This window comes from Plutella xylostella, chromosome 30 (genome assembly GCF_932276165.1).
Source record: "Plutella xylostella chromosome 30, ilPluXylo3.1, whole genome shotgun sequence".
Taxonomy (NCBI): Eukaryota; Metazoa; Arthropoda; class Insecta; order Lepidoptera; family Plutellidae; genus Plutella; species Plutella xylostella.
This window is the reverse complement of record NC_064010.1, coordinates 1670517-1697039: the sequence shown is the minus strand read 5'-3', so window position 1 is coordinate 1697039 and position 26523 is coordinate 1670517. Positions and strand designations below refer to the sequence as shown.

At 37.9% G+C, this 26523-nt stretch overlaps 1 protein-coding gene across 2 annotated transcripts; it reads right to left on the bottom strand.

The window, feature by feature from the left end:
• On the bottom strand, window positions 1-26093 carry LOC105394486 (lysosome membrane protein 2). Of its 2 annotated transcripts, XM_048632121.1 has the most exons (12): window positions 25615-26093; window positions 15752-15843; window positions 15021-15184; window positions 9456-9594; window positions 8146-8258; window positions 6313-6412; window positions 5504-5631; window positions 4039-4159; window positions 3528-3678; window positions 2857-3007; window positions 1837-1939; window positions 1-1717 (listed from the first exon to the last, which is right to left on the bottom strand). In XM_048632121.1, the coding sequence occupies exons 1-12, from the start codon at window positions 25847-25849 to the stop codon at window positions 1499-1501; spliced, it is 1716 nt and encodes a 571-aa protein (XP_048488078.1). In that variant the 5' UTR covers window positions 25850-26093; the 3' UTR covers window positions 1-1498. The 2 variants fall into 2 exon arrangements, with proteins under 2 accessions (XP_048488078.1, XP_048488079.1); XM_048632122.1 differs by lacking the exons at window positions 15752-15843; window positions 25615-26093 and adding an exon at window positions 15497-15562.
• Window positions 26094-26523: the final 430 nt, after the last annotated feature.

Below are 26523 nucleotides of genomic sequence, written 5' to 3'. Positions count from 1 at the left end.
TAATTAAGGCACAATTCTCTTTACTTTTACCGTCTTAAAACACAAAATGATAATTACAATGAGAGACATTCCTTTACTGACTGTAAATAAAAAATCTATAAATACATAATATAACAAAATATACTTAACTAAACTTATAGCTCATGTAATAAGGTAGGCTTTATTTTGAGATTCTGATATCATTTTCTATCATAGATATTATAATGTGATGTGTAGCCACTTTTAACAGCGCCACCTAGTGTCATAGTTTTCTCAGATATAAGACATGAACCTTTGGTCTATATCAAAGGCTGCAGTGTGTTGCAAAATGAGTATTTCCGTTCCAAATGCGAATTGTGAACAAAATGACCCCCTGAGTCACCAACCCTTTCGGCTTACTACTTTTGCAACAGCCTAAACAGACTAAATATTTCCAAAAATTGTACTTAGGATTCTTTTGTATCAATAATAATAATATATAGAGTTACTGGCAATCGAGACACTTTTAAAGTTTCGTACTAATACGAATAGAGCGCCTTTTTATAAATACCTACACTAAAAACACTGTAAAAGTATGTAGGTATATTTTGTACTGTGTGATAGAGTAAGTTGAAAAATATTCATAAAAAGGTAGGTAATGGCAAAATATTTTTTTATTCTAACACAGCCCTTAGCCTAATTATGTATGTAATTAGTAGGTAGTTTGGTATTAATTTTTACAAAAATTTTTTTTTAATCAAAAATATCTACAGCTATCTTCTTAATACTAATATTTATAATATCTAAAAAAACGCTTATAACAAACGTAGGAAATTATTTAAAAAAATCGAGAGAAAAGTGAAGATCTATGACAAATTTTACTTCTTTGATGGATTTATTTTACAAAGTTCAAAATAACCAATTTTTACTTAAGTAAGTATTTATATTTAATACATTACAAAATATTGTATTTGTAGATTTAATCGTTCATAGATCGGGCCTGGAAAATTTATCTTAATAAAACTATAAAGTAAATTACTTATTTTTTGTCATGCAGTAAACTAAATAAAATAAAATAAAGAAACATAAACTAAAAAAACATATTTACAGACGAAGTATTTTTGAGGACCTTACAAACTAATGGAATGGTATTTTACCCGACAAAAGAAAATTAATAAAATTATGTAGTTAGTTAATGTTGATAAAATTTCAACATTTTTTTATAGTAACATTTCCAAGAAAAAAAAACACCTTTTGTACTACATGTACGTTTAAAAAAACTGTTGAGTGCCGCAGAAACCAGTTTTGGTTGCGTGGCAAAAATAAGCACTAAAATGCCACCTTATTTTAATGTCTTTCATACTCCAAAGGATCCATTTAGCACTGTAGGTATTTATGTTTTCAGTACTGTTTGTTTATAGCATTTAGTTAACAAATTGTCCGCAATATGGCGGCCGGCGCCACTTTCCATAAAGTCTTTACTCACAGAGAGCTATGGCAGTTTTAATACAGATTTTCAAACGAAAAATCTATTGTATTTTCACGAATTTTGTACTTTTAACTCCGTTTCGATGGGTAGTTTCTTGATTGTGGCGCAAGGCTTGGGCTTTTTGCTTCGCGCGTAAAGGACAATGAGCCCTAACGTGGACAGAATAAGGGTGACAATGCAGGTAGCGGTGAGCCCTAGTTGGACCGCTGCTGTCGAGTAGGTTCCATGGTACACCAGCGATCTCACACTTTCAGGCAGTTCTTCCACAGACTGAAAAGGAAGACAAAGAAATTGGTTTATTTTCTCATAAAAACTAGAACAGCGCTATCTATTGTAGAATAGCAGAAACTTTTAGTTCCTTGTTTTAGCAACTAGAGGGCGTTACATACCATTTCAAGCCACGCAACAGGCAGAATCAGATCCTTTTTCAACCATTTAACGGCCGTAAACATTCCGGTGTCGTCTTTCCTCACTTGAATGTTGAGCTGCAAACTGTGGACAAAGTCATCGGATTAAATTACTGTTTAGGCGATCGATGGGTATGTACTGACCCTGAAGGTGAAGTAGAATTCATCGGGTAATTTTGTATGAAAATATTAACAGCGCCCCTGGCGGTCGGTAGAAGAACTAAATTTGCCCTACAAAATTCATCGTGTAATTTCACGTCACGTTCACGATGAAAATTCATGCTAAGGGGTCTGAAAAGGTATATATTGCGGACCTTATCACCATCACACAAACAGTTTTGACAGATAAGCAATGCAGAATAGCCGCGTATCCATCTAGTGTGTTCACGACTAATATTGTGTGGAGGCATGCCCCGTGTTTGCTAGAACGCGATCCAATGCTCGGTTTGTAAAAAGTACCCTCGGCGATGACCATACAAACCGAGCATTGGATCGCGTTCTTGCAAACCCGAGGCATGCCTCGTCGAGGCGTGCGACAGGTGGATACTTACGCAGCCGCAGCTATAGAGGATTGTTAATGTTGCTTAAGTGCGGTGGTCTTATCATCGCAACCCATCACGTCCCCACTACTGTGTCAGTCGTCTTCGACGGGTCTCCTTCCAATGAAAGAAGGGTTTTAGGCTTAGATTGGAGATGGTACAGTCAGGGCAGAGAAACCTCTCAGAAGCATGGTTACTATGAGAGGGGTATTACATAGAACTGTGTGTGTGTTGCAGTCTAACTAACTAACTAACGTTCGCCACTTCCGCCTATCTACGGCTGTACTTTTGGCCAGCGGCTCGCAGCACGCTTCCTACGCTTCGGCGCCATATTTGGAGCGGACCTCCGTGGGACGCTTGCCATTTGGTGGCCGACAGTCAAACGCTGTATTTGCGGCATTCGTAGCTCCTTTTCGTACAGTATTGTGTGTTACATAGAACTGGTAGTTATAGGGTAAATTACCTGGACTTCCCGCTTAAGCTGATGCCCAGTTTCGGGTGTATGTCGAGGAAGGAGTCGTGCTTGGCCGGGTCCGGCTGCAGGCCCGTGAACTCGTCCCGCAGCGCCGGGTCGCCCAGGTAGAAGTGCGGGAACGAGACCAGCGCTGGGACTCCTGGAATAGAAGAATGGTTTTTTTGTTAGTGAGATAGTAGATAGATTTAGTAGGTAGCTAAGAGTTTGGGTGTCGATATCGTCTACTGTATTGGGTTAAACAAGGGGTCAATTTGAGTGAGTTACACTCGGAACTACATAATATACTACCGCAATTAGCATTAAAACGAATCTCAGACGTTAAACATAGCAATAGTTGTGGTATTCACCCACCATTGGAGGGTTGTGGAAAACTTACCCATAGAACACGCGGTGACATTGATAACCCCCTTAATAGGGGGGCACACTCCGGTGTCGATGTTGCAGAAGCACTGGTTGTTGCGGTTGGTCTGCTGTCTAAGCTTAGACCTAGGTTTAAAGAAGGGTTCCATTCAAGCGATTAAGACTCGGAACTACATACATACCTAATATACCTACCTTCTGCCGCAACCGGCAACAAAACTAATCTCAGACGCTCAACATACTGTATAGCTCAATAGCTGTGGTATTCACCCACCATTGGAGGGTTATGGAAAGCTTACCCATAGAACACGCGGTGACATTAATAACCCCTTTAGGGGGGCACACTCCGGTGTCGATGTTGCAGAAGCATTGGTTGTTGCGGTTGGTCTGCGGGCTGTCGAACACGTCCGCTGGCATCCGGTACCGGAGCAGCTGGATGCCATCTTCGCTCTGAAAGAGAGAAAGAGGTGTTTTATGTTTTGTAAAATTACGTTCTTGATGAACGTCGACAAATATGGGTCTACTATTACTACTCACGCAATTTGATCAATAGTTTTACATTACATAGGACTGACACTTTTTAGGCCCCCTTGAATGTGCGGGGTGAATCCCGGATGGAAAGTGTCAAAAGCAAGCGGCCGCTATTGATCTGATGACGCTCAGAATCCTCTCTTATCGTCATGATGAATAAACATGGATGATGATGATAGACGCAGATTTGCCGATGTTTGTTTGTAGTTTGTACCATTATGTAGCGGCTTTGTCAGTTTGTCGTCGACACGCTGAAGAGGAACTGCAAACCACACTTACCTCAACATCCTTCTCATACTGGAAGGGCACCCGGCGACACAGCTTCGGGAAGAACACGTTGAGCTGGCGGCGCCGGTCCAGCAGCGAGGGCGGGAACATGGACCCGTCCGAGCCCTCGATACTGGAGGGGGATAAAAAAATAATTACCAAACACTATAAATTAAAAAAAAAATATAATCTAGATACCTAACCAACTTTAAAAACTCTCTTCATTCAAAAGCTAAAGCACTGTCGCTAAGCACAGCGAAAAACGGGCATTGCCCTTTTTATATTTGTCTCTGCCACTCCGTAGTCTCCTCACGCAACAAATAGACATTATAAAGGGAGGGCGAAGAAAAACTAGTGTTATTTAAATAGCTGATGGACGTGAGCTCCACTTTAAGTTTTAATGTGGGAATTACAGTTTTGCCGTGAAAGAGTCACAAAGTTTTGCGTTTATTTAATTGTATTTGTCGTAATTGGTATACTGTGTTGAAGAACCGATGGACGGTGCTGGGGTAAACGAGCTCGAGTGGAGACTATGAACTGCCGTAGCGTGGGGAGTCCATCTGCCCGCTGGACCGACGACCTTAGACCGGTGGCTGAATAATTGCTGGATGAGGAAGGCCGAGGACAGAGTGTTATTACAGCCTAATTATGATCCTTGGGAGAGGCCTATGTCCAGCAGTAGATTACAGCCTAATTATGATGATGAATATTGGGACTGACTGTCCAAGTGCTAGTTTGGTTCGTGTATAATTGCACATATCACTGTGTCAAAGTGTATCATTGACAGATAAGCCAGCAAGTATCTACAAACATACTTGCTAATACTGATAATATACATAATAAATAACGGTAAATAGGCGTAAATTATACACTAATAATGCTGATAAAATTAATTTCGAAATAACCTATTTGTCTGTAATTAGAATTAACTTTTTGTTACATAGGTTAATTGTTCACTTTTTGTGTTATTTTAATGTCGGTTGGCCATAATAAGCATACTTGAATTAGGACGCTTCTGATTATTTCCTTGTTTGAGCAGAAACCGTGTCAGTAGAATTAGAAATAGGTTTATACCTAAAAAACATACTTAACTACTATAGAAAAATATAATAATAAGTACCTACATAGTAGACATACACACACAAGAAGAGAGACAGTCTTTGCGATCATGGTGGAAGGGTAGGCCAGTCAGATTAGCGTGAGTCGCCGCCGACTTCTCCGGACGTATAAATCCGCTCCGCTCACTGGTAGAGTCGAGGCGGAGTCGAGGCGGCGTCACGGTGGCGTCGCGACGACGGCTTTGGAATTGTGCCTCATTTACATCGTTTGATGCGCCTTGATGATGATGATGATGAAGTGGTCACCTGTTGCACTCGCGGTTGCTCCAGTAGGTGAGGCTGGGCTTGCCGTCGAGTCGCTCTATGATGTTCATCTTGTCTCGTGCAGCTGATGATGATGATGATGATGGTGTAGTCACCTGTTGCACTCCCGGTTGCTCCAGTAGGACAGGCTGGGCTTGCCGTCGAGTTTCTCGATGATGTTCATTTTGTCCACGTCGTATTCTCCGGTGTTGATGGTGAGACGCTCTGGGACTGTGCCGTTTTTCTGGATGAAATAAATAAAGAGTTGACTATACAGGGTGTTTGTTAAAGGGTAAAGTCAGGGGGAGGGGGTTTATCTATCTATTCCACAGAATAATTCCTAACTAGTACTTAGGTACCCTATTTTAACTACTTAAAACTCTACTCTCTTGGTAGTTATATATTTAAAAAAGTCACGTGACCAAGTTTATATGGCAAAATTTGGTTTCAACTACCATAACAATAAACAGGAAATTAAAAAGATAATTAGACCGTAAAAGGTAGGTAATAACTGGCCTAGTTTCTGATTTGCCTAAATCTGCCTAAAAATACAATAGGTACAATACAATAATCTTTATTTACACACCATAAACCAAAACTGAAACTTAAATAACAGAGATGCACAAATGGCGGTCTTATCGCTAAAAGCGATATCTTCCAGACAATCATTAAACATGAACTTGGAACTTGAAGTTATGTTCCTCGGTGGCTTATTTACCTAGTTATTTCGTGTTTTATTTGTGTATACTTACTAGGTATTTTATTTTTGAAAATATGACCACTTTATAATTTTTGTATTTTTAAATTTAGATTTAGTTAAATAATAATATAGTTCCCCTCCTTCCTCTGACTACCCCTTCAGGGATTGCAGTCGTGAGTCGTGAGGTACTTATGTATATGTATGTAAAGTATGTTATATAGTTACCGTGACGAGCAGGCCGAACTGCTCGAAGGGCAGCTGCCCCAGGATGCTCAGCAGCGGCCGCGCGGCGCTGATCACACTGTCTTCGTAGCCCCACAGGAACCTGGAACGAAACATAGGTACGTAAGTTACAGCTACAGGATGCAATGTTGCAATAAGGGTAGGTATAGTAAGCCTAGGCGTGACTGAGAGGGTCATTATCATTGAGTATGACACTGGAGTCCGCGTTGTTCCATGCTCATTATGAGCAACTTTCGTTCTTCGGCTTTTGATAGATTATTGCATTCGGGTTTGCCAGAAAGATATGTACTTATCTATACCTAGGCCTATTTAAGCTATTCCCTAAATTAGTACCTAATAGTACTTAGTGTCCATGGACATGGAAATCGTGGAATGCAATCGATAACTTTGTTTAAAATTTCATGAACATAAAAATTCAGGGAAGCATATAAATAAAACGCATTGGAAATGTAGGTGACAGATTAAAATAATTGAGCAAGAAAGTGCTATCAAGTAAATTAAATTCCGCCACGCGGCCACGTGAACAAATAAACATTGTCAATACAGTTTCACATGTTCGTGTCCGCTACAGGAACTTAACTCAGAGATACAGGATGGTGCGGAAATATGTACAATTTATTGATATACCTACATTTGTAATTTGTACCAATTTTTCTTAGAACTAAGTTAGGTATATCGAAGTAAAATAAAATATTGAAAGTGATCTGCAAATCCCCGCCTGGCACAGCGCAGAGATCGGGTGTGTAAATTATTCCTCTCATCATCTCATCTATCATTCGTATATCTTGTTGCCGCTACACGGGTTCGTTATCGACGTAGATAAACGCCACTATATCGCGATTTGCTATAAATATGGCGCTGTGATAACGAACCCGTGTAGCGGCCGCTGGCGTAGATTAATTTAAAATTAATGGAAAACGTAAAAACTTCACATCTAAGAAAACTAGTTGCGAATAATACCAGTGGGCCAGTGCAGTAAGGAATATGCCAAATATGACCATTTCAATTAACTCAAGAACAGGCACGCGCCATAAATTTCGCTCCATCCTGTATCTGCGGCCCGGGACGATCGATACACAGTTGCACAGCTCTTTACACAAATTGCGAACCAACACACAGACAGCTGATATGCACTTGCACTATTGACTTTCCACTAGGATTGTAGGTCTTGTAGGATATGTACCTATAAAGTAGGTCTACGATCTACAAAACCATGTAAAGTAGGTAGGTATTACTACAAGAAAACGATAAAGAATAACACAAAAAAATTATCTGCAAAAAATAAGGGGATAACAAAGCAAACGGCGTTCTAACTTCTGATCGGTTCTTTCAAAACTGTTTGTTCGACATCCTAATTAAAATTTTGGAACATAACTAATAATTAAATACCACTTCCTAGAGTCTGTCTAGACTCTGGTTGGTCTGGTTTACTTGTCTAAGGTTTATAAGTAAATGTACGACGCTAAAAACGGGCGTTTCTGGCGGAAATTAAATATGTTTTTCGCCTAGTTACCCTTGTTATCCTCTTATTTATGAACTAGCTGTTGCCACGAGCTTCCCTTCGCCTTAAAAGTTTTTAGCCTATAGATGTGTTAATCCAGGGTGTCAGCTAACTCCATACCACATTTCATAAAAATCGGCTCAGCCGATTTGACGTGAATCGATAGCTGACAGTTACTTTCATAAGATTTTGCCAGAATCAGTCAGAATGCAACTTTTTGCGTGTCAAAATCGTATGATAGTAACTGTCAGCTATCGATAAATAGAGGTTATTGAAACTGGCAGTACTTTTATGTAGTGTTATCTCTGACCAACCTGTGCACAGGCAGGTGTATGAAGGCGTTGGGGTGGTTAGACATCTGTAGGCCGGCGTTCAGCATCGACTTGGTGAACACGTTCAGGTTGTCTATGGCCAGCGAGACCACGCCCTGCGGAGGAAGGGGTATGTTAGAATAGAATACTGCTTTATTGATTTCACAGAACATCATCAGCCAAACTAGCACTCAGTCAGTCCCAATATTCATCATCATCATTAGGCCGTTATCTCCTGGGCATATGCCTCTCCCAAGGAGCGCCACAACAATCGGTCCTCGGCCTTCCTCATCCAGCCACTACCAGCTTCTTGTCTAGTCGAACATAATACCTATAACAATTTTATTCAAAGCGAAATTAATTTTCGAAATTGAAAGAAAGAAAAACTTTATAGTGGTTTGCAATGGAAACCAGCAATCATGTAAACAAACCAAATTGTCACGATTACTCCGTAATCACATACATTTTCGATCAATTTATGAACATAGTCTGATTTCAACGAAAACACCATTGTTTTCACATTATCTTCAAGACGATTTAACTTGTATTTATAAGTTAAATTTGTTAAAACATTTGCAACGTAAAAATTTCGAAGTATTTGACAAGCTGTCATCTTAGTTTTTTACTCATCGAACTCTATAAGTCATTGAAAAGTTAGTGTTGTTCGTAATCTGAAGTTATCTTTTATTTTTAATTTAATAAATTATTTTAATTTAATATTATTTGAATACAATTTAAAAAAAATTCAAGAGCTTAATATAATTAACCAAAACGAAAAAAGGAAGAGGAAGAAATGAAAAAGCTCGACGGCATTTTAGACATGGCAAGCGATGACATAGTGGTTCCATTTATAATTACGGTCACCGGCGACACTTCTGATAGTGATGATGACGAAGACGAAGATTTAAATTTGTTTTAATAAACACTTTTTTTATATATAATCAGTTTTATTTTATAGTCTATGGCTTATATATTTAATCTAATTAGAACACTATGACATCACTATGGGCATAAACAATACGCTGTCAATGTCAGTCCGCCATATTTGTTTACATGATTGTTGGTTTCTATTGCAAACGACTTTATTTTGACTCAGACAGCTCAGTCAGCGCTACTGCTCCTGTGGTATGGCATCTTTATCGACGAAAAAATCTAGTGGAAAAGACGACCAAATGGTGTAGGGGTTACTGGTATTTGTACATTTAAAATGTTATGAAAACATGAATAGTACATTAATAATTCAGAGAATTTTATATTTATATTATATTGTAAATTAAAACGATGACTATTGGAAAATCACAGGAGAAACGTACCAAATACGGCAGGTTCGGCACCGACACCTTATCCAAGATGGCGCCCGTAGAACGCTCGGGCAGGAACGTGAACCTGTTGCGTTCCTGGAACGTCAGGCTGTCGTTCTGGAACGCGATGTTCACGCGCTCCACTTGTTGCCTGGAAGAAAATGCGTCGGTCAGTCTAAGCTAAGGGATCACCCGGTCTTGAGTCTATCTTGGGCAAGAGGGGTAAGTCTATATGACGAGAAACTATGTTTGAGACGGTATACGAATCTTTATTGTCGTATAATATATAAATCGCAAGGAAACCTATAGATCTAGATGTGTGAACCCACCAACCCGCCAACCAGCGGCAGCATGGGGGGGATAAGATCCAAGCTAGTGAAGGCAGAGAGGAGATATGCACAATCACAAAGGCCCAATTCGAGAGAGCCAGGTGCAGGTACTAACAGAGAATAGGATACCTATATTATTAGTAAAAATCAACCCTCTTGAATCTAGGTGTCTATCTGGAATAGGTGGGTACATAGTCCACTTTGTCTCTAGTGGGTGTGTTAACAGCTGACCTATAGACTACAGCTCTTCGATCACATTATTACGAAAAGCTCATAGTAGAAATACCGGAATGCACGAGTAAACTAGGCCATTAGATTAAACTGAGACGAGTTCACAGCACTTTTAATCTGTGTGTACTTTGATTGTTTACATTTGGCGCGTGACGATGACGTTAGTAAAGGCGGGATCAGACGGTTCATTTTACGTTCATTTCTGTCTTTCATTCGAAAAATGATACGTGTGAACACAAAATGAAACAAGAGTGTCGAATGAATTCATTAATGAACCGATCCAACAATGTTTGATTTTGCCATTTGTATCTTTCATTCCCACTCCGAATGAAAAAAAACGTGAACAGTCTGCAGTTCTGCACACAGAATGAACGTTCATTCGCATTCGGCCATTTTCTCTCGAGCCCTGTAGTTCCGAGACGCACGACCTCACCCGACGACAGATTATTGAAAATAATAAATGAACGTTCATTTCTTGGTCATTCCCACTTCGTCGTGTGAACATGGAATGAAAAGAAAATGAACCGTTCCCTCGACTGAATATTCACTCGAGTGAGCCGTCTGATCGCGCCTTAAATACTAATACCTATCTAGACTCTACTCTGTGGACGTCATAATAGTGAAATGACGACACATTCGTTGGGAATGAAAAGGAAATGATTATACTTATTGGTACTCAATGGGATGACAAAATAAATACCTAAGTATTATGTTATTAAGTTATTAGTAATTAAATAATGAGCCGTTCAGGAAATAATAATTAAGTAGCAGCTCTTTTTAGTTCCAATAACTAATCATTATGATAACGTAGTTTAAGAGTAGGAAAGTAGATAAAATTAAGGAATTTTGTCTGTCAAAAGGTATACCTAAGTTATCTAGATAGCTAGAACAGCTTTTGTTCTATGACTTTCGGTTCTTCGTGAAAAAATAGCCCTTCACCCCCTTACGACTTTGTAGGTACAGCATTTTTGCAACACCGTGTATGTTATTGCCACCAAATGTTTGGACAACAGAAAGAAAAAAATAGTTTACTTACATTACAAAATGGTGATTGACTTATTTATTGCTACGAGACACTGATTCAATGTTTGATCCTAAGTTAAATAAATCAGTTGTTAAATTAAAAATCTACTTATCTACTATTGTTTTTCCATGGTCGTATATAATTTATTATTTGTAATGTGTTGAGAACCAGGCGACATTAAATAATATTAATTAGCACGTCCATTTTCTATTCACTGTAATATAATTATTATTATACATTTTCTTGCAAAGCATAAATAGGCATGGCAAGCCATTGGCTCATAGCTTGGCACGTTTAATAAGTTCTTTGTATTTAAGTTGTATCCAAGTATTTTTTATTGGAAAAAAAACTTTGTCTATATTGTTGTTACATAAGGTTGACGTCACAATAGTACCTACATAAATGGAGCGACCTTCGTTTGGACAAAAAGCATTGAGGATTTTAGGTTTAGTAGTCATAGATACATACACATATATAGTATACCTACGTAAGTACAACATGGTATAACTAAGCAGTCATGTTGTTGCAAAATAGGTCACTCAGAAGTGCTAGCACGGGACGCATTTAAGACGAGACAAAAATTCTCTGTCGCGCTCGCTCTTGAGACTCGATGTGAGTGAGCGCGATATAAAACTTTTGTCACGTCTTAGTTGCCCGTGCTACCCCTTCAGGTTTGAACACTTTTGAAAAATCACGAATGTTGTTTTAAATAATTTTTATTAGGGAAAGTCATTATTTATTTTGAAATCAATATGTTTGTTATATCCGTATGACAAATTGAGCATAGCATCATTTCTAATTACTTATCGTTATCTCCTTTTCTAAGAAAACTCTCACACACTTATAACGATAAGATAAAAACTTACATTTAACCCTGCATCGTATCATGTAAATATTTATATTTATATTTCCCAAATACCAGTTGCTCATGCTCAGGACTTGGGTAATCCCTGAAAGGGTAGTCAGATGTTAAGAATAACTTTAGTTCAATTAGACGGTAAAAGTTGTACCTACAATGCACCTGAGCCTACGCAATCATCATCATCAGTTCGTAATTTTCCACTGCTGGACAAAGGCCTTTCCCAAGGAGCGCCACAACACTATCCTCGGCCTTCCTTATTCAGCCACTACCGGCCACCTGTCTAAGGTCGTCGGTCAAGCTGGCCGGAGGGCGTCCCACACTATACGCCGGCCTGTTCGTGGTGTCCACTTGAGAACTCTTTTACCCCCCTATACCCAGTATATTAATATCAGAAGTGTTTTGTTTGTTATTTTTGCTGTACAGTGTGGGTATATAAACTTGACCATTCTCAGGTAGCATTGTGACTGTGAGAGGGGTCAGGTTTATTTGACCAGACTGTACCTACAAGATAGACATAACATAATATCGCAATTATAACTAAGCGGAACACATGTCTTGAGATAGTAAAATGTTGTACCTTTATCAAGTATATGTGTACTTACTAAGAATATAATTTGTGATATCACTATGTTAGTAGTTATAATCCTAACTAATCCTAACTTCCTAACTAATATTATAAATGCGAAAGTAACTGTGTCTGTCTGTCTGTCTGTCTGTCTGTTACTCTTTCACGCCAAAACTACTGAACGGATTTGAATGAAAATTGGTATTCATATGGTCCAGACCCTGAGAAAGAACATAGGCTACTTTTTATCCCGGAATTCCCACGGGAAAACTTTTTAAGGCGAAGCGAGGCTCGCGGGAACAGCTAGTTAAGAATAATGGTATCAAATACAGCTCTTTCAAGCAGCGTCGTAGGACACGCAATTTTTTCGAATTGTAATGTACACTGCAGTATCTTTTACTTACCTAACCTAATTAACAGTTAGAAAATTAATATTTTTGGGCCTATTACAGAGCATCTTCACTTTTGTACCTTGTCCAACTAAAACAGCATTGAAGATTCAAATAAAAAATTCTCATAGGTAACCTAGGATAACTAAGAATGTGTTATGCAAAAAAACACTAACCTCATAGATTGGCCTTGAAGTGATCACGCTAATTAGCTAGTACCTACTGTGGCCTTGTCCATACGTATATATTAAAATATGTGTTACTAATAGGCGAAGTAGAAGATTTATGCTTTGCTTCCTATTGAATTTGTGTGAATTTCATATATGAACTTTATATAGGGCGTTTCTGCCATTACCCGAAATAGAATTGCGTTATATATTTGGCAAAAAGAGACTATTTGTGTCTGCTAATTCTGCGAAATAAGATTTTAGGGTACTTACCGTAGTAAAATAGCTAAAATGTGGGTTAAGGTTTTCAGGGTTGCCAATTTCAGGATAAACCAAAATCGTAGATACTTATACATACGTTTTGCGAGGTAATTTTTTTATCGTCTCGAAAATTACCGTACACATTTTGTAGAAAAAATGACAACAGATGTTTAATATGTATTATGTTTATCACGGTTTTTTCTCAATTACTTAACTAATATCGGAAGTTTATGCATGAGACAAAGACAAAATTATATTTTATAGCATTTAAAAAAACCAATCAAGGAAATACCGAAGCTTAGAGTTAAATTGATCTATGATCTAAGTTGGTGACCTTAGCAATTTCTACCTGACTAAAGCCTGTTTTTTAATCTCAGATACTAAATTTACAGATTCTGAACGGTTTATCAAAAATTAACAGTTGATTGTCCCGCCATCCTGCCAATAGAACGATACGTCACTTAATCGCGGGACAATCGACTGTTGCTGAACCCTTCAGAATCTGTCAATTTAAAATCTGAGATTAAAAAACAGACTTTAGAATGAGGTCTTTTTGAGTGACTTATTCAATTAACTTCCTTAAATTCTAGACTTACAAGCAACATTCGGACACTCATATATGCAACACGCAGCGTGTCAAAATCACCAGGTAAGCGTCCACCTTTCGCCATCGCACTCAACGGACGCATCTCAGTATTCTTTGTATAAAAATTCACACAAAAGTGCGTCCACTTCATCGGCATTGCCGACGCCGTTTCTCCATACGATTATGAAAATTTGTTTCGTCCGATACGTACGATACCATGATAGGTGAACGCTTAGTGAAAATGTGAGTAGAAGGTAGGTTGGTATACCTAGGTATTCGACAAGCTACTCTGGGCGGCTGATAAGTATCGTAAACACAACCACTCCCGAAATATAAAAGATCATAATAATAAAGCGATAATAGATTATCGATTTTATATCTATTGCTTACAATGTCTAGTATCTACCATATTGGGTAACCGATGCATCAAAACGTGGACTGTCGTAGAGTCAGACATGCTAACCTAGCAACAGAAACAAGTGCCAAGATCAAAAAGTTTATTAGAGGTTCCAATTTAGAGCTTCTTTGTAATTTCATTCATAAGTTTTAGTATTTATGATTAATTCAATAAAAACATAACTCTTATTTTGCCTGAAAGTTAGCGTGGCCGGATTACATTGACTAAATATTTAAATTGAGAAATGTGTAGATTTCTTTTAAATTTTAACATTTGCTATAAATAATAATTATAGCAAATGTTATGATTTCTTCCCTAGCAAGCAAAAGCGAACGATTTCTTGCAACACTAGCGCTCCGACACTGAATACTTTTATAAATATAACTTTCTGGACCTAATCCGTAGCCATCTTTCGCTCTCATCCTCACTTGTTCGCTTGCTTGTCTCTATAAGGTCTGTACGATACGAAGAAGAAGATAGCAGTTGGGACCAGAGAAACCTGGGCATAGTTAGTAAACAGGAGTAGACTCCTGGCTTTCTTTTTCCGTTGTACCAAGGGCGTCTTTCCCTTTTGAGGATCTGGTAAGGGTTAATTAAAGGTTAATACTCTCTCGGCAAACCGCGAGAGACATGGCAGCGCTCTGTCAAGAAGGAAATGGGCCAGGCGGGGAAGTCTCTGAGCTGGCTCAAGATCGTACAGAGTGGCGGCGCTTCACTTCGGCCATTTGCTTCCCAACGGAGATTGGAAATAAGTAAAGACACTTACTCATAAACATAAGGTCCCACATCGTGCACCTCCAACTTGGTGTCCAGCCCCTGCCTCACTCGGTCCCAGTTGCTGTAGTTGAACACGTGCACCTTCATCAGGGGTAGGACTGCTGGACGCTGCCACATCTTGAACGCCATGGAACCGTTCTTGAGGACCATGTTCTGGAAGTGAGGTTTGAGGGTTATCTTTGGTAGTCATCTTAAGGTACTTAAAATAGAAAAACGACATCAGACACAAGTGCTCATCATACAGATGATTTCCCTGGGCGGGATTCGAACCCGCGGCCCCAAGGTCCGGAAGCAGCTTCACTACCGCCTTAGCTACGGTGCCGTCAAAAAATTATGCCGATGATAATGTTAATGAAGAAGGTGATGATAATGATAGCGGTGGTGATGATACGACGACGTGTATGCATGGCTAATGGTGTTGATGATGAAGATAAATATGATGGTGATGATGAAGCAGCTACTCACAGAGACGACGACGTCGTGGATGACGTTGGTGCAGCACAGTAGGATGGTGCCCACGCAGCTCAACGTGAATGTGATGATGATGATGGTGATGATGAAGATGATAATGATGATGACGATGAAGAAAAAGAAACTACTCAAAGAGACAACAACGTGTAGGTATGCATGGCTAATGGTGTTGATGATGGTGATATTTATGCCGATGAAGATAGTAAAGATAACGATGATGATGCTGGTAATGATGATAAAGCTACTCACAGACACGACGACGTCGTGGATGACGTTGGTGCAGCACAGCAGGATGGTGCCCACGCAGCTCAACGTGAATATCGTCGATAATAACGTGATCACTGGAACAAAAAAGGGTAAAATTACAAATTATGACATTAGGTGCCAATTTCTCCATTGTCCATTATCTAACCGACTAGGATTGGTTAATCAATTATACGTCATCTCCATATACTTACGTATAATTGATCAACTGGTTACGATTTAACCGACGATTGTGAAATTGGAGCTAAAATAGGTACCAAATTAGAATAATTTTAACATCTTTACTGTAAATGTAGTTAATGTACGGAAAAATAAACAAATACAATACAAAAGAAGGATGACCATCATGGATGTGGAGTTGGCTTGAGGCAATGAAAAAGTTCCAGTGATAATAGCAGCTAATTGCTCCTAAACGGAATAGACTAGCTTAATGACTTTTAAAGTTCTGATACTTAGGGCCATTTGCGCCAACATATTAAATCTAGATTTAGTGTTAAATCTCGATTTAGTGTCAAATTTTATATGGACTGACTTTTCTTAAATCGACATTTGACACTAAATCTAGATTTAATATGTTGGTGCAAAGGGCTCCTATATTTTGAATCTTAGTAGTGTGTAATGTATATTTGCCTGCAATATTGAAGTACATTTGGCGCATACAGAATACCTATTACTTACCAACTAAAAACGTGAATTTATTGATCAAATTCTTAAAATAAATACTTAAGTACGCCCAAATTAATACAATAAACATAAAACTCATATATCCCGATGACTCCTGTAAACTAACAGTTCTATGAATATGGGGAATAATCCTAATCCTAACTAATATTATAAATGCGAAAGTATCTATGTCTGTCTGTATGTCTGTCTGTTACTCTTTCACGCCAAAACTACAGAACGGATTTGGATGAAATTTGGTAAGTATACAATGCATAATATGGTCTAGACCCTGAGAAATAACATAGGCTACTTTTTACCTCGGAATTCCTACGGGAAAACTTTTTAAGGCGAAGCGAAGCTCGCGGGAACAGCTAGTGGATGATAAATCTATACACAGAAAGCTCCGTTTGATTAAGTTACGTATTTTTCATGTCACCTATCACTTTTCTATTCATTCAGTTTCGCTGACTTTTCATGGAAGATTTCAGGTTTTTGTTGGGTTTTTCAGGCTCATTCAGATCAAGCGGCACGATAACATTTATATTTTTAGATCTTGCTAGCATTTGTAGTTTGTAGATTACAGTAAGTAATAGTAGTAGGTACGTAATCTAGGTAGTTTCGATTATCGAGGGAGCAAGCATTAAACAAGATTCGATTAAAGTTTTACAACAAAACATAATTTATTACACATATAGTTATACTTAACTTAGCATACAATACATGTAGATAGTCATTCGTTATCGAAACGGCCAGTTAGTTATTTTGAACTCAACTGTAGAATAAATGAAAACATCGTATGATGGGTTTTATCTCGTTATGTTATGACTTTGTCAGATAAAAATTAACATTTTGAGTTTAGGGTTCTTTGGGCGAATTCGCAACTGTATCTTTTGTGATTTTTATATTAAGTAGGTATATTACTAATTCCGTGCTGCGGACGGCACGTTAAGCCGTGGGTCCCGGTTGCTGTTTCGGCAGCAGTCGTTAAGCCTAGTCAGAGCATTCCCGCACCCGCAACCCGCACTAGGCCAGCGTGGTGGACTAGGACTAAAACCTTCCTTCATTGTAAGGAGACCTGTGCCCCAGCAGTGCGGACGTGATGGGTCGTGATGGATTACTAATTTTAACTGTAGTACTTACGTTTACTAGGAAGGATTTTAGTTTTAATTATTTTTTGTCGGCATGGGCTCAAAGAAAGGTTAAGGCAACACGTATATAAGTGCGAAAAAGAGACACCTTTGTATTCCCAAAAACTATAGCCATCGAAAAAATTAACGGGGGAACCCTATTCTCTCTCACAGTTATCAACTACTGTTTTGTTAAATGTAGCATTCGGTTGATAACTAACTCGTTGTCAATAATAGGGGGAAGGGCACAGGGACGGGACATTACCAAATAACGTTATCGCTCGATGAATGAAACTTTGGGGTCATTCGAATGCGTATTTTGGTATCATGGTAGTAGGTGGATATGAGATTAGCCTGGTGCATTGGGTGCACCACATGCCCACATACCTAACACTATACATGAGAGATGTGTGAGATGTCCCCACATATACTAAACAAGTTAACACTATTATATTCTATTCTCTGTGGGGGTGTAAGTACCTGCACCTGGCTCTCTCGAGTGGAACCTTTGTGCATATCCCCAAGGCCTAAACTGCCTTCCTAAGCTTGGACCATTTCCCACCACGCTGGTCCACTGCGGGTTGGTGGGTTCACATATTATTATATAGATGTGCTAAATCTAGATATGCAGGTTTCCTCACGATGTTTTCCTTCACCTTAAGAGCTATGGTAAGTATATATTGTACTTAAGTTAAAAGAACTCATTGCTGGTACATGTTAACACTATGATGTATTAATTAGTTGTGAGTGAATGAATATACAATAATAGCTAAAACATCAATGTAATGATTTAGTACTTATGTAATAAGGATTATTATCATAATGTATGGCACTAAGATGACTCAAGAATCTAGATAACTTACTTATAGGTTCTTAGTTTATCTTTCGCTCTTCAACTCTAGGCATTGACATTTGATAATACCTAAATATGAATAACCTACATAAAATAAAAAGTGAAAAAATAGTTATTTACCTAAGTAAATTGTTTTTTTTACTGATATCTTAATGTCTGAGATAAACATAATTTTTAGCGTTTTTATTATGAATGACATTGATTTTAATGTCAATAAATGGCTACAAATTAAGTAAATTTTAACGAAAGTAACTACATCTTGCGCAGAAGACTGTATTATTATTAATTTACAGGCCATATGATAACCTAACATCACCTAAAGTTGTCAAAAATGAGAATGATGTAAAATTTACTCGTAAATTTTGAAAACTTGTCTAAAAACTGACATTGACTAAACAGCTATACAAAGACGTTTGTTGACAGATAAGTTGATACTCGTAGCTAATGAATCTAATGTTGTGTCGGTGGTAATAAGAATATAAGGCAACCAACTATAATAATTTTTGCAACATTCTGTATAAAATAAAAGGATATACATATAATAATTATTATATGTGGCAAAATCTGACACACGGCCATCCGACCCCAAACTAGGCAGAGCCTGTAATATGGGTATCGGACAGCTGATATATCTACACAAATAGGTACATAGATAGAAATATCAACATCCAAGACCCGAGTACAAATATCTGTCTTCAAACAAATATCTGCCTCAGCCGGGAATCGAATCCGGGACCTTTGGCATAGCAGTCAGGGTCACTAACCACTACACCAGTCGGCCGTAAATATAATAATAATTATTATGTAGTATTTCCCGTATATCCGTAAAAATTAACACGGGTTGATGATTTTGCTTTTATATTTAATGGCTATACTTAATATGTGTTAAGTTACCTATGTGACCTTTTACAGTACTCAATAGGTACATTATTGTAATCACCTAAAATGAGTACGATATAGGTAATTTAAGTACTTATCGATAATCTTAGACAGGAAGCCGGTAGTGGATGAATGAGGAAGACCGAGGACAGCGTGTGGTCTCCTTAAAGAGGTCTATTTCCAGTTCCTAGATATTTTAAAATGTTTATCACGACCCATTACGTCCCCACTGCTGGGGCTCGGGTCTCCTTCCAATAAAGGAAGGGTTTTTTAGGCTTAGTCCACCACGCTGGCCAAGTGCGGGTTGGTGGACTTTTAAGATGTTGTTAAGGGTCAATCATGAGAACAATTATCTAAGAAGTAGGTAAGTAAGTATATTTTTAAATAAAAAATGGGACGTATAGTATTGTAGTAGGTACTCAGTGTGAAAATTAACACACGAATCATAAGTTTCATAATTAATAATAAATGCAGTCTAGACTCTAGACGTCCTAAGATATTTTAGGTAGGTATAGACGTCTCAGGGGACAAACGAGCCGGGGCGTACCTCCGCCAGCGCCTGAGTCTGGCGATCCAGCGGGGCAATGTCGCCAGCGTGTTGGGAACCCTCCCACAGGGACCAGGCTTAGAAGGTCTCTTCTACATATAGTTTTAGTTATGTACATAGGTTTAGTTTGTATAATATATAGGTAGTTTAGTTTGTAATTGTAAATTATATAAATTATGTAAATAAAAAAAAATAAAAAAAAATAAAAAAAAAAAATTATTGATAAGGAACTTATGTAGTAATAAAAAAAAAAAAGGTAGGTATACTAATCGTTATTAATTAGACAATAATACAGGCTATTTTAAAATTCAAATGTTTACTCATAGTATATTTTGCTAGTTTCAGTAAAATGAGTAGGTTTTTTGGTGGGTCTTCCAAAAATAGATATTTAAGCAAATAAGTAGTTTGTTTGTAATTCTGATGTAATTACCACAGTGATAAATATTAAGTATTACCATACGATTAGTAAATAATATAAGAGTCTAGACTATGATAATGATAATTAACAAGTGATGTGATAACTGCTACCTACGTGATCCTGTGGAAAACCAATTACAATATAATACACTCACGGGCAATGAAAAAGTCCAACTCACAAAATGCCGACACCAAACAATCCCAATTTTTTCAAACATTTAATAAAAAAATAAAAAAGATTACCTATTTTAGTAGGTAATCTTTTTTATCTTTCCTGATATTCTGTTTTAAATGAACTTCAATGTTTCAGAAGGCGTCATTAAGCTAGCTTTTCCGTTTAGGAGTAATTTGGTGTTTTTCGCAGTGGAACCTTTACATTGGCCGTGAGTGTAATAATAATGTGGGGACATAATATCACACACGGCCATCCGATCCTAAATAGATAGAGCCTGTAAAATGGGTATTGGTCACAAAGCAGATGGATTGGTTGACAGCCTATTTGACAGCACTAAAGTTAAACTCCTTCCTCCCTCCTTCCTTCCTTCTCCTAATAGGAAATTGCTGTGCCCTCCCGGGTCCATAATGATCGCTTGTTTATTATTTTAACACCTTATGTAAGTAACACTAATTATGGAATGCAATAAAGATTGAATTTGAATTTGAATTAATTTGTGATTTCAGAACTGACATCAATAATTGTTATTAATCCAGCTTGGCATAATGTGGGAATTTTAGGTAAGTATTATATCAAGTAGGCAACTACCAAAGTCTAGTCTAAGTACCTACATACAGAAGCAACTAACAGTTATTCTAGCCAGCTGTGTAGCAACTTGTATAATGCATGGTACAGTGGAAGACACGTACATAACTCGTACTTAAATTATGATGTTAATTTATATGCAGGAGTTAAATAAATAAATAAATATGTGGGGACATCTCACACACGGTCATCCGACCCCAAGCTAGGCAGAGCCTGTGTTATAGGTATCGGACAGCTGATATATTTACACAAGTACATAGATAGATACATATTAAATATACATATCAACACCCAAGACTCGAGTACAAATATTTGTCTTTAAACAAATATCTGTCCCAGCCGGGAATCGAACCCGGGACCTTCGGCTTAGCAGTCAGTCACTAACCACTGCACCAGTCGGCCGTATGGTTAAAGACGGTGCAAAGTCCATAGGTTCAGTTGACGTGTCCAGTACTGTACCTATGATTATCGTTAATAAGTGGATGAGACGCTTCGTGTACAATTATGTAACTGCAGTTAATGCCAAGAACACATCGGCTAGATATATGAGAACATGTTTTATAATTGTTCAGAGAATACCTATACGTTTTTTTTTATCTTCAATCGACACTGGGCAGAGAAAATGATAAAGTTCCACTGAAAAAAATGGCTGACACAAAAATGGCCCCTATATTTAATTTAAAATTGACATAATATTTACGTTTTTCGTTGGTAATATTCTGATGCGCTATTAAATAAATAACTTCAATACTAGTCCTTTCCGTTTTGTAGTAGGTAGGTACTACTTAAGTAATTTGGTGCACTGGAACTTTTTCATTGCTCGTGAGTGTATACTATTTACTATCGAGGGTAGTTCATAATCATAATCTTAATGCGTTATGTAAAGTTGTGTGCAATAAAGAATATTTATCTTATCTCTTATCTTATCATTAAACTACTACCGGTTGTTAATATCTCTAAGATTGGTAGTTGGTACAGCGGGCTGGGGGTACTATATAGTTATAAAATACATAATTAACATAATTATCTACATACATACAATAAATACTTAGGTATCTATGAAATGAGTTCCCTTCGAACTACACTCACGGGCAATGAAATAGTTCCTCACACAACTCACAAAATTCCCACACCCCAACAACCCCGATTTTTTCAAATATTTAATTTAAATTTTGAAAAAAATATTACCGTTTTTATTTTGTAATATCCTGATGCTCTGATAAATGTACTTCAATGTTGGAGAAGGCGTCATTAAGCTAGCTTTTTCCGTTTAGGAGTGATTTGGTGTTTTTCTCAGTGGAACCTTTTCATTGCCCGTGAGTGTATTTGTTAAGTAGTATTTTGCTGACTGTAGTTACCGAATACTTATTGTATGTTCACTTTTCTCAGTAACTCTGCGGATGCCACACGAGTTTAAGTAAAGTTTTTTTTAATTAATACTCCCTACTATTTTTTATCGAGTACTTAACTAATTTTTTGAAGTTAAGTTCCCGGAAAACAGATTCAACAAGAAATAATATAAAAAAAAACTGAGTTTATATTTACTTTACTAAACTACTGCCACGCACGAGTGGTGAACACACAATAATATTTGGCACGACACTATTCTTAAAACTATCGTCGATTGGTTATTTAGATGACTTGAGAATTTTAAAAAACAAAAATAGATACAGAAATAGATACAGTTGTTATTCAAAGATGTACTACCTGAATGTAACTTGTAGGAAATTTAAAATGTCTCATTTCTCTAGAACGCTGGACCGATGTACCTACAGCCTAAGACTGGCTGGTAGTGGCTGAATGAGGAAGGCCGAAGACAGAGTGTTGTGGCGCTCCTTAGGAGAGGCCTATGTCCAGCAGAGCTGTGGACGGTTAAAATCACAACATTCTGTCTTCAGTCTTCCTCATCCAGCCAACCACGTTTCTAAGGCGGTTCTTACACTGTCCCGCATCACAATGCGTTTTTGCATGAATTGTATGAAAGCATGTAAGTAGATGCGTTTTCTATGTGTTGGACTGTGCGTGTTTTATATATGTAAGTACATTGTACAAGCGGCGTTACAATTTATAAGCAATGTTCAGACACCCATTCACGTAAAATCCAGCAGCGTGATGCGTCACTTAAATTCGTCGAAATATAAGAGGCCCGTTTCTACAGCTACAAAATGTATGGGATGACAGCTCGTGTCAAATGTAAATCATAAAAATCTAAACAATAAGTAACTTCCGGTGCTTCTAAAGCTTTTTTTTCTTTCGTCCGTTAAAAAATAAGCCAGATTATGTGTCTTTTTATGTAAGTATTTCATCAAGTAAATCAAGAGTACTTAATTAGCAAATTTGTGTAGCTGTCCAAACGGGCCTATTATATTTCGACGACTGTAGAACCAACTACGGTCATCGGTATCATAGCCGAGGGCGTCCCACGCCACGCTATCACAGCTGTCAATAGCATGGACACTCGGACAACCACTCACAATGCATGTCGTGGGGTCGACCACCGTTTTATTAGTATTGATAAACTGGCCGATCGCTCCACTAAACTACATTTATGCTAATGATCCTTGCTTTGTTGTTTTCATTGTATTTTGCTTTGAAACACGCAAACGAAAGCGCATTTTTTTTATACAGGGTGCTTTTTATCTTATGGTAAAGGTTAGTTAGTGTGATAAAGCTGTATGTATTGCTGTAGATCTCAGAGATGGTCCCTTATCCAGAGTGTAGAAGTTGCCGAAGATACGGCCGTTTGTGGCGATATCTTCGGCGATTTCTACATTCCATGCACCAGGGATTAAGAGGAAAGTTCTAAAAATAGGAATTAGCATGACGAGGGGGGTGACGAGGGGGGTGGCCTTGGCAGTTTTTGGAAAAACGCTTTCAAACGGAAGTTATGGTTTTTTATCGACTATCTCTGACTGGGAGCGTTTGTGCTGCGTATAATAGCTCCTTAAGGCGGCAACGACTGGACAGATGGCTGGACATTGGTGGGGACGTAGGTCACGTAGGTCCAGGAGAAAGACATAGGATTGTTTTTATCCCGGAATTCTCACGGGAAATTTTTTAAAAATGAATTAGCGGAGCTTGCATAGAATTTTTAATATAATTACGTATTTTATGTAGCTACGAGTAGATAGATTCTTAAATGTGTTAATGTATTTTAATTTAATTATACCGTTCTGTAAAATAGAACAGATGTGAACGACCTTCGTTACTGTAACAATGACATTTTGTTACATCATAGTATCTTTTGTCGACGGTGTATGTATATTTGGAAACACGCGGACAAAGTAAATAACAGAGAAAAAGTGTGTGAAGTTAATGTTATTATTATGATTAGCATTAACAACAGATACATCATCCCCGTAACTAGTTAGTATCGATTCTGAAGGCACCATCATCATCAGTCACTATCAGTTCCTCAATTTCTTATCACTGGCTGAATTGAATAAATTTGTATAAATTAACTGCAGTTTAAGTTCATGTTTAGCTAGATTCAACCCAATTCGGAAACTGGCCTAGTGTTTATTAGCGTGTTTACGGTGATTGAGATAATGACAATAATTTGTGGCATTTCATTTCACATTAGTTCAGACTATTGATGTCCATGCTGTGTTTGTTCGTAAGTATAAAAAAATATTGTAAGTATTTATTGAGTTTTGTTCCTTGTTGATTTCAAAAACCGCTCATTCATTCATTCAAATATTGACGGTTTGTTAGTTGGATAATGTACAAAAGTGTATAGCTACTTATATAATATGAATAAGGGTCAAATTAAAACAACACACTCCACTATTGACAGTCGTGATGTGTGTATCATCCTTGATAGTACGGTACAGTGGCAATGTAGTAGGTAGTTGGGTACAGTCATCAAAAACAGACATAATCTCGAGTATATACTTCTCCAGAAGAAAAAACTTACAAGCTGAGTCACCCCCTTTCGGCTTAATATTTTAATATTATCACTCTCGCAACACCCTGTAGCTATATCAATCCGTAGCTAGATAACATGAAAGAGTTTTCTCCGGGGGTATCTCTTTTGTTGACTGTAGGTACAGTATAAACCCCACGTGCTTGCATCCTTAGCATCTGATAACAGTGTCAGTGGAATGCAAGCATGTATTTGTAACAAGATTCTTCAATAGATGCTTAGTTTTTTCCAAGTACAGAGACTGATCTGTGATAGCTCTATCTGTTATCGCGAAATACGATTGCTAATTACTACAGTTCGATTCACTTAGCTTGACCAATTTTGCGGTGGTGTTTTTCTATTTTATAAAGTTCTTTCTTCTTCATAATAACGAGTTCGGCGACATAGTCTTAATGTGGTCTACGGGTTTGTCAGAGGGATTAAAAGGATTATTATTAGCCAGCCAGAAATTTGAATTGTTTTTTATCCGTCGATTGATCTATATTATTCTATCGTAAAAATTGTGTAAAGTAGGAACCTACCTAAACTATCCCATAGCCATTTTTACCTAATGGAAGTTTCGTAGCTGTCCACAACTCACCCCTTCCTAGGGATGCAAACTACCACTTCCATCCCATTTTCCACGTTTTCCACACCTACCTTCAGACTACAACTAACAACAACAAAAACCCACTTACAGCAATAGTTACTCCGTCCGCTATTCTTGCCCCAGCACAGGGCTGACCACTGCTTCTGCACCCCCCCGCAGTTGAACTGCGCCCGTCCGCACCCCGCGCAGCCCTGCAGGTTCGCCAGCACCGTATCCTCACGCACCAGGATCTTGCCCACGCCGCCATGGCTGGGCGTCAGAACCACCACCTTTTCCTCCTCCTTTGGCATCAAAGGCACTGATGTCATGTTCTGCTGATCCATTTAGAAGAAAAAACTAAACACTGGCTTGAAATAAAAATAAAAAAGAAGAAGTTTCAAAGAACCATAGTCTATTGTTTTGTTTTTTATTGAGCGCGCGTTTTGACAGCGTGGTGGCGCGGCGGGGGTTGGATCGCGACTGCGTTGCTCGCGTTAGTTTAGGTCACGATGAGTTATCTTTTATCGGCGGGACTAGATATTTTTTATTATTCTGGACCCCGCTAGGTTATCAGAAGGCGCCTTCGTTTGAGAATGGTCGGCCATGTTGGTTTTGTTTCGTAACGCGTCGGTTTTTTTACGAGAATGTTAAATTTGTGTCAGTGGAAGTTACGCGTTGTAATCTGGGACGTTAAGGAAATATTTCCGAGAAATCTCTGAACACAATAGTTTATGTAGGTACTTACTTAAATAAATACTCGGTAGTTAAATAGTGTACCTACTACTGTATAAATAGGTAAATAAAAAAATCCATTTCAGACTCAAAAAAAAATGCAATTCTATGACGGTAAAAAATATGTAAGATTATAAAAAGTGGTAGGCCGGTGCCGGAAAAACAATTAAGGGAAAGCATATTTATTTTCCATATGTAAATTTACAATAAAATTAAGAAAATTATATATTTTCAATATTTATAACTAGAATTTTTATTTTCTCTGATGGCTTTTTAACCGGCGGTT

Excerpts from the sequence above, each read along its gene's own strand:
- LOC105394486 (XM_048632121.1), bottom strand. The coding sequence starts at position 25,849 with ATGGATCAGCAGAACATGACATCAGTGCCTTTGATGCCAAAGGAGGAG. Across the intron at positions 15,185-15,751 it reads TCCACGACGTCGTCGTGTCT|AACATGGTCCTCAAGAACGG; the intron begins GTGAGTAGCTTT and ends CCTCACTTCCAG. Across the intron at positions 3,008-3,527 it reads TGTCACCGCGTGTTCTATGG|GAGTCCCAGCGCTGGTCTCG; the intron begins GTAAGCTTTCCA and ends CTTCTATTCCAG.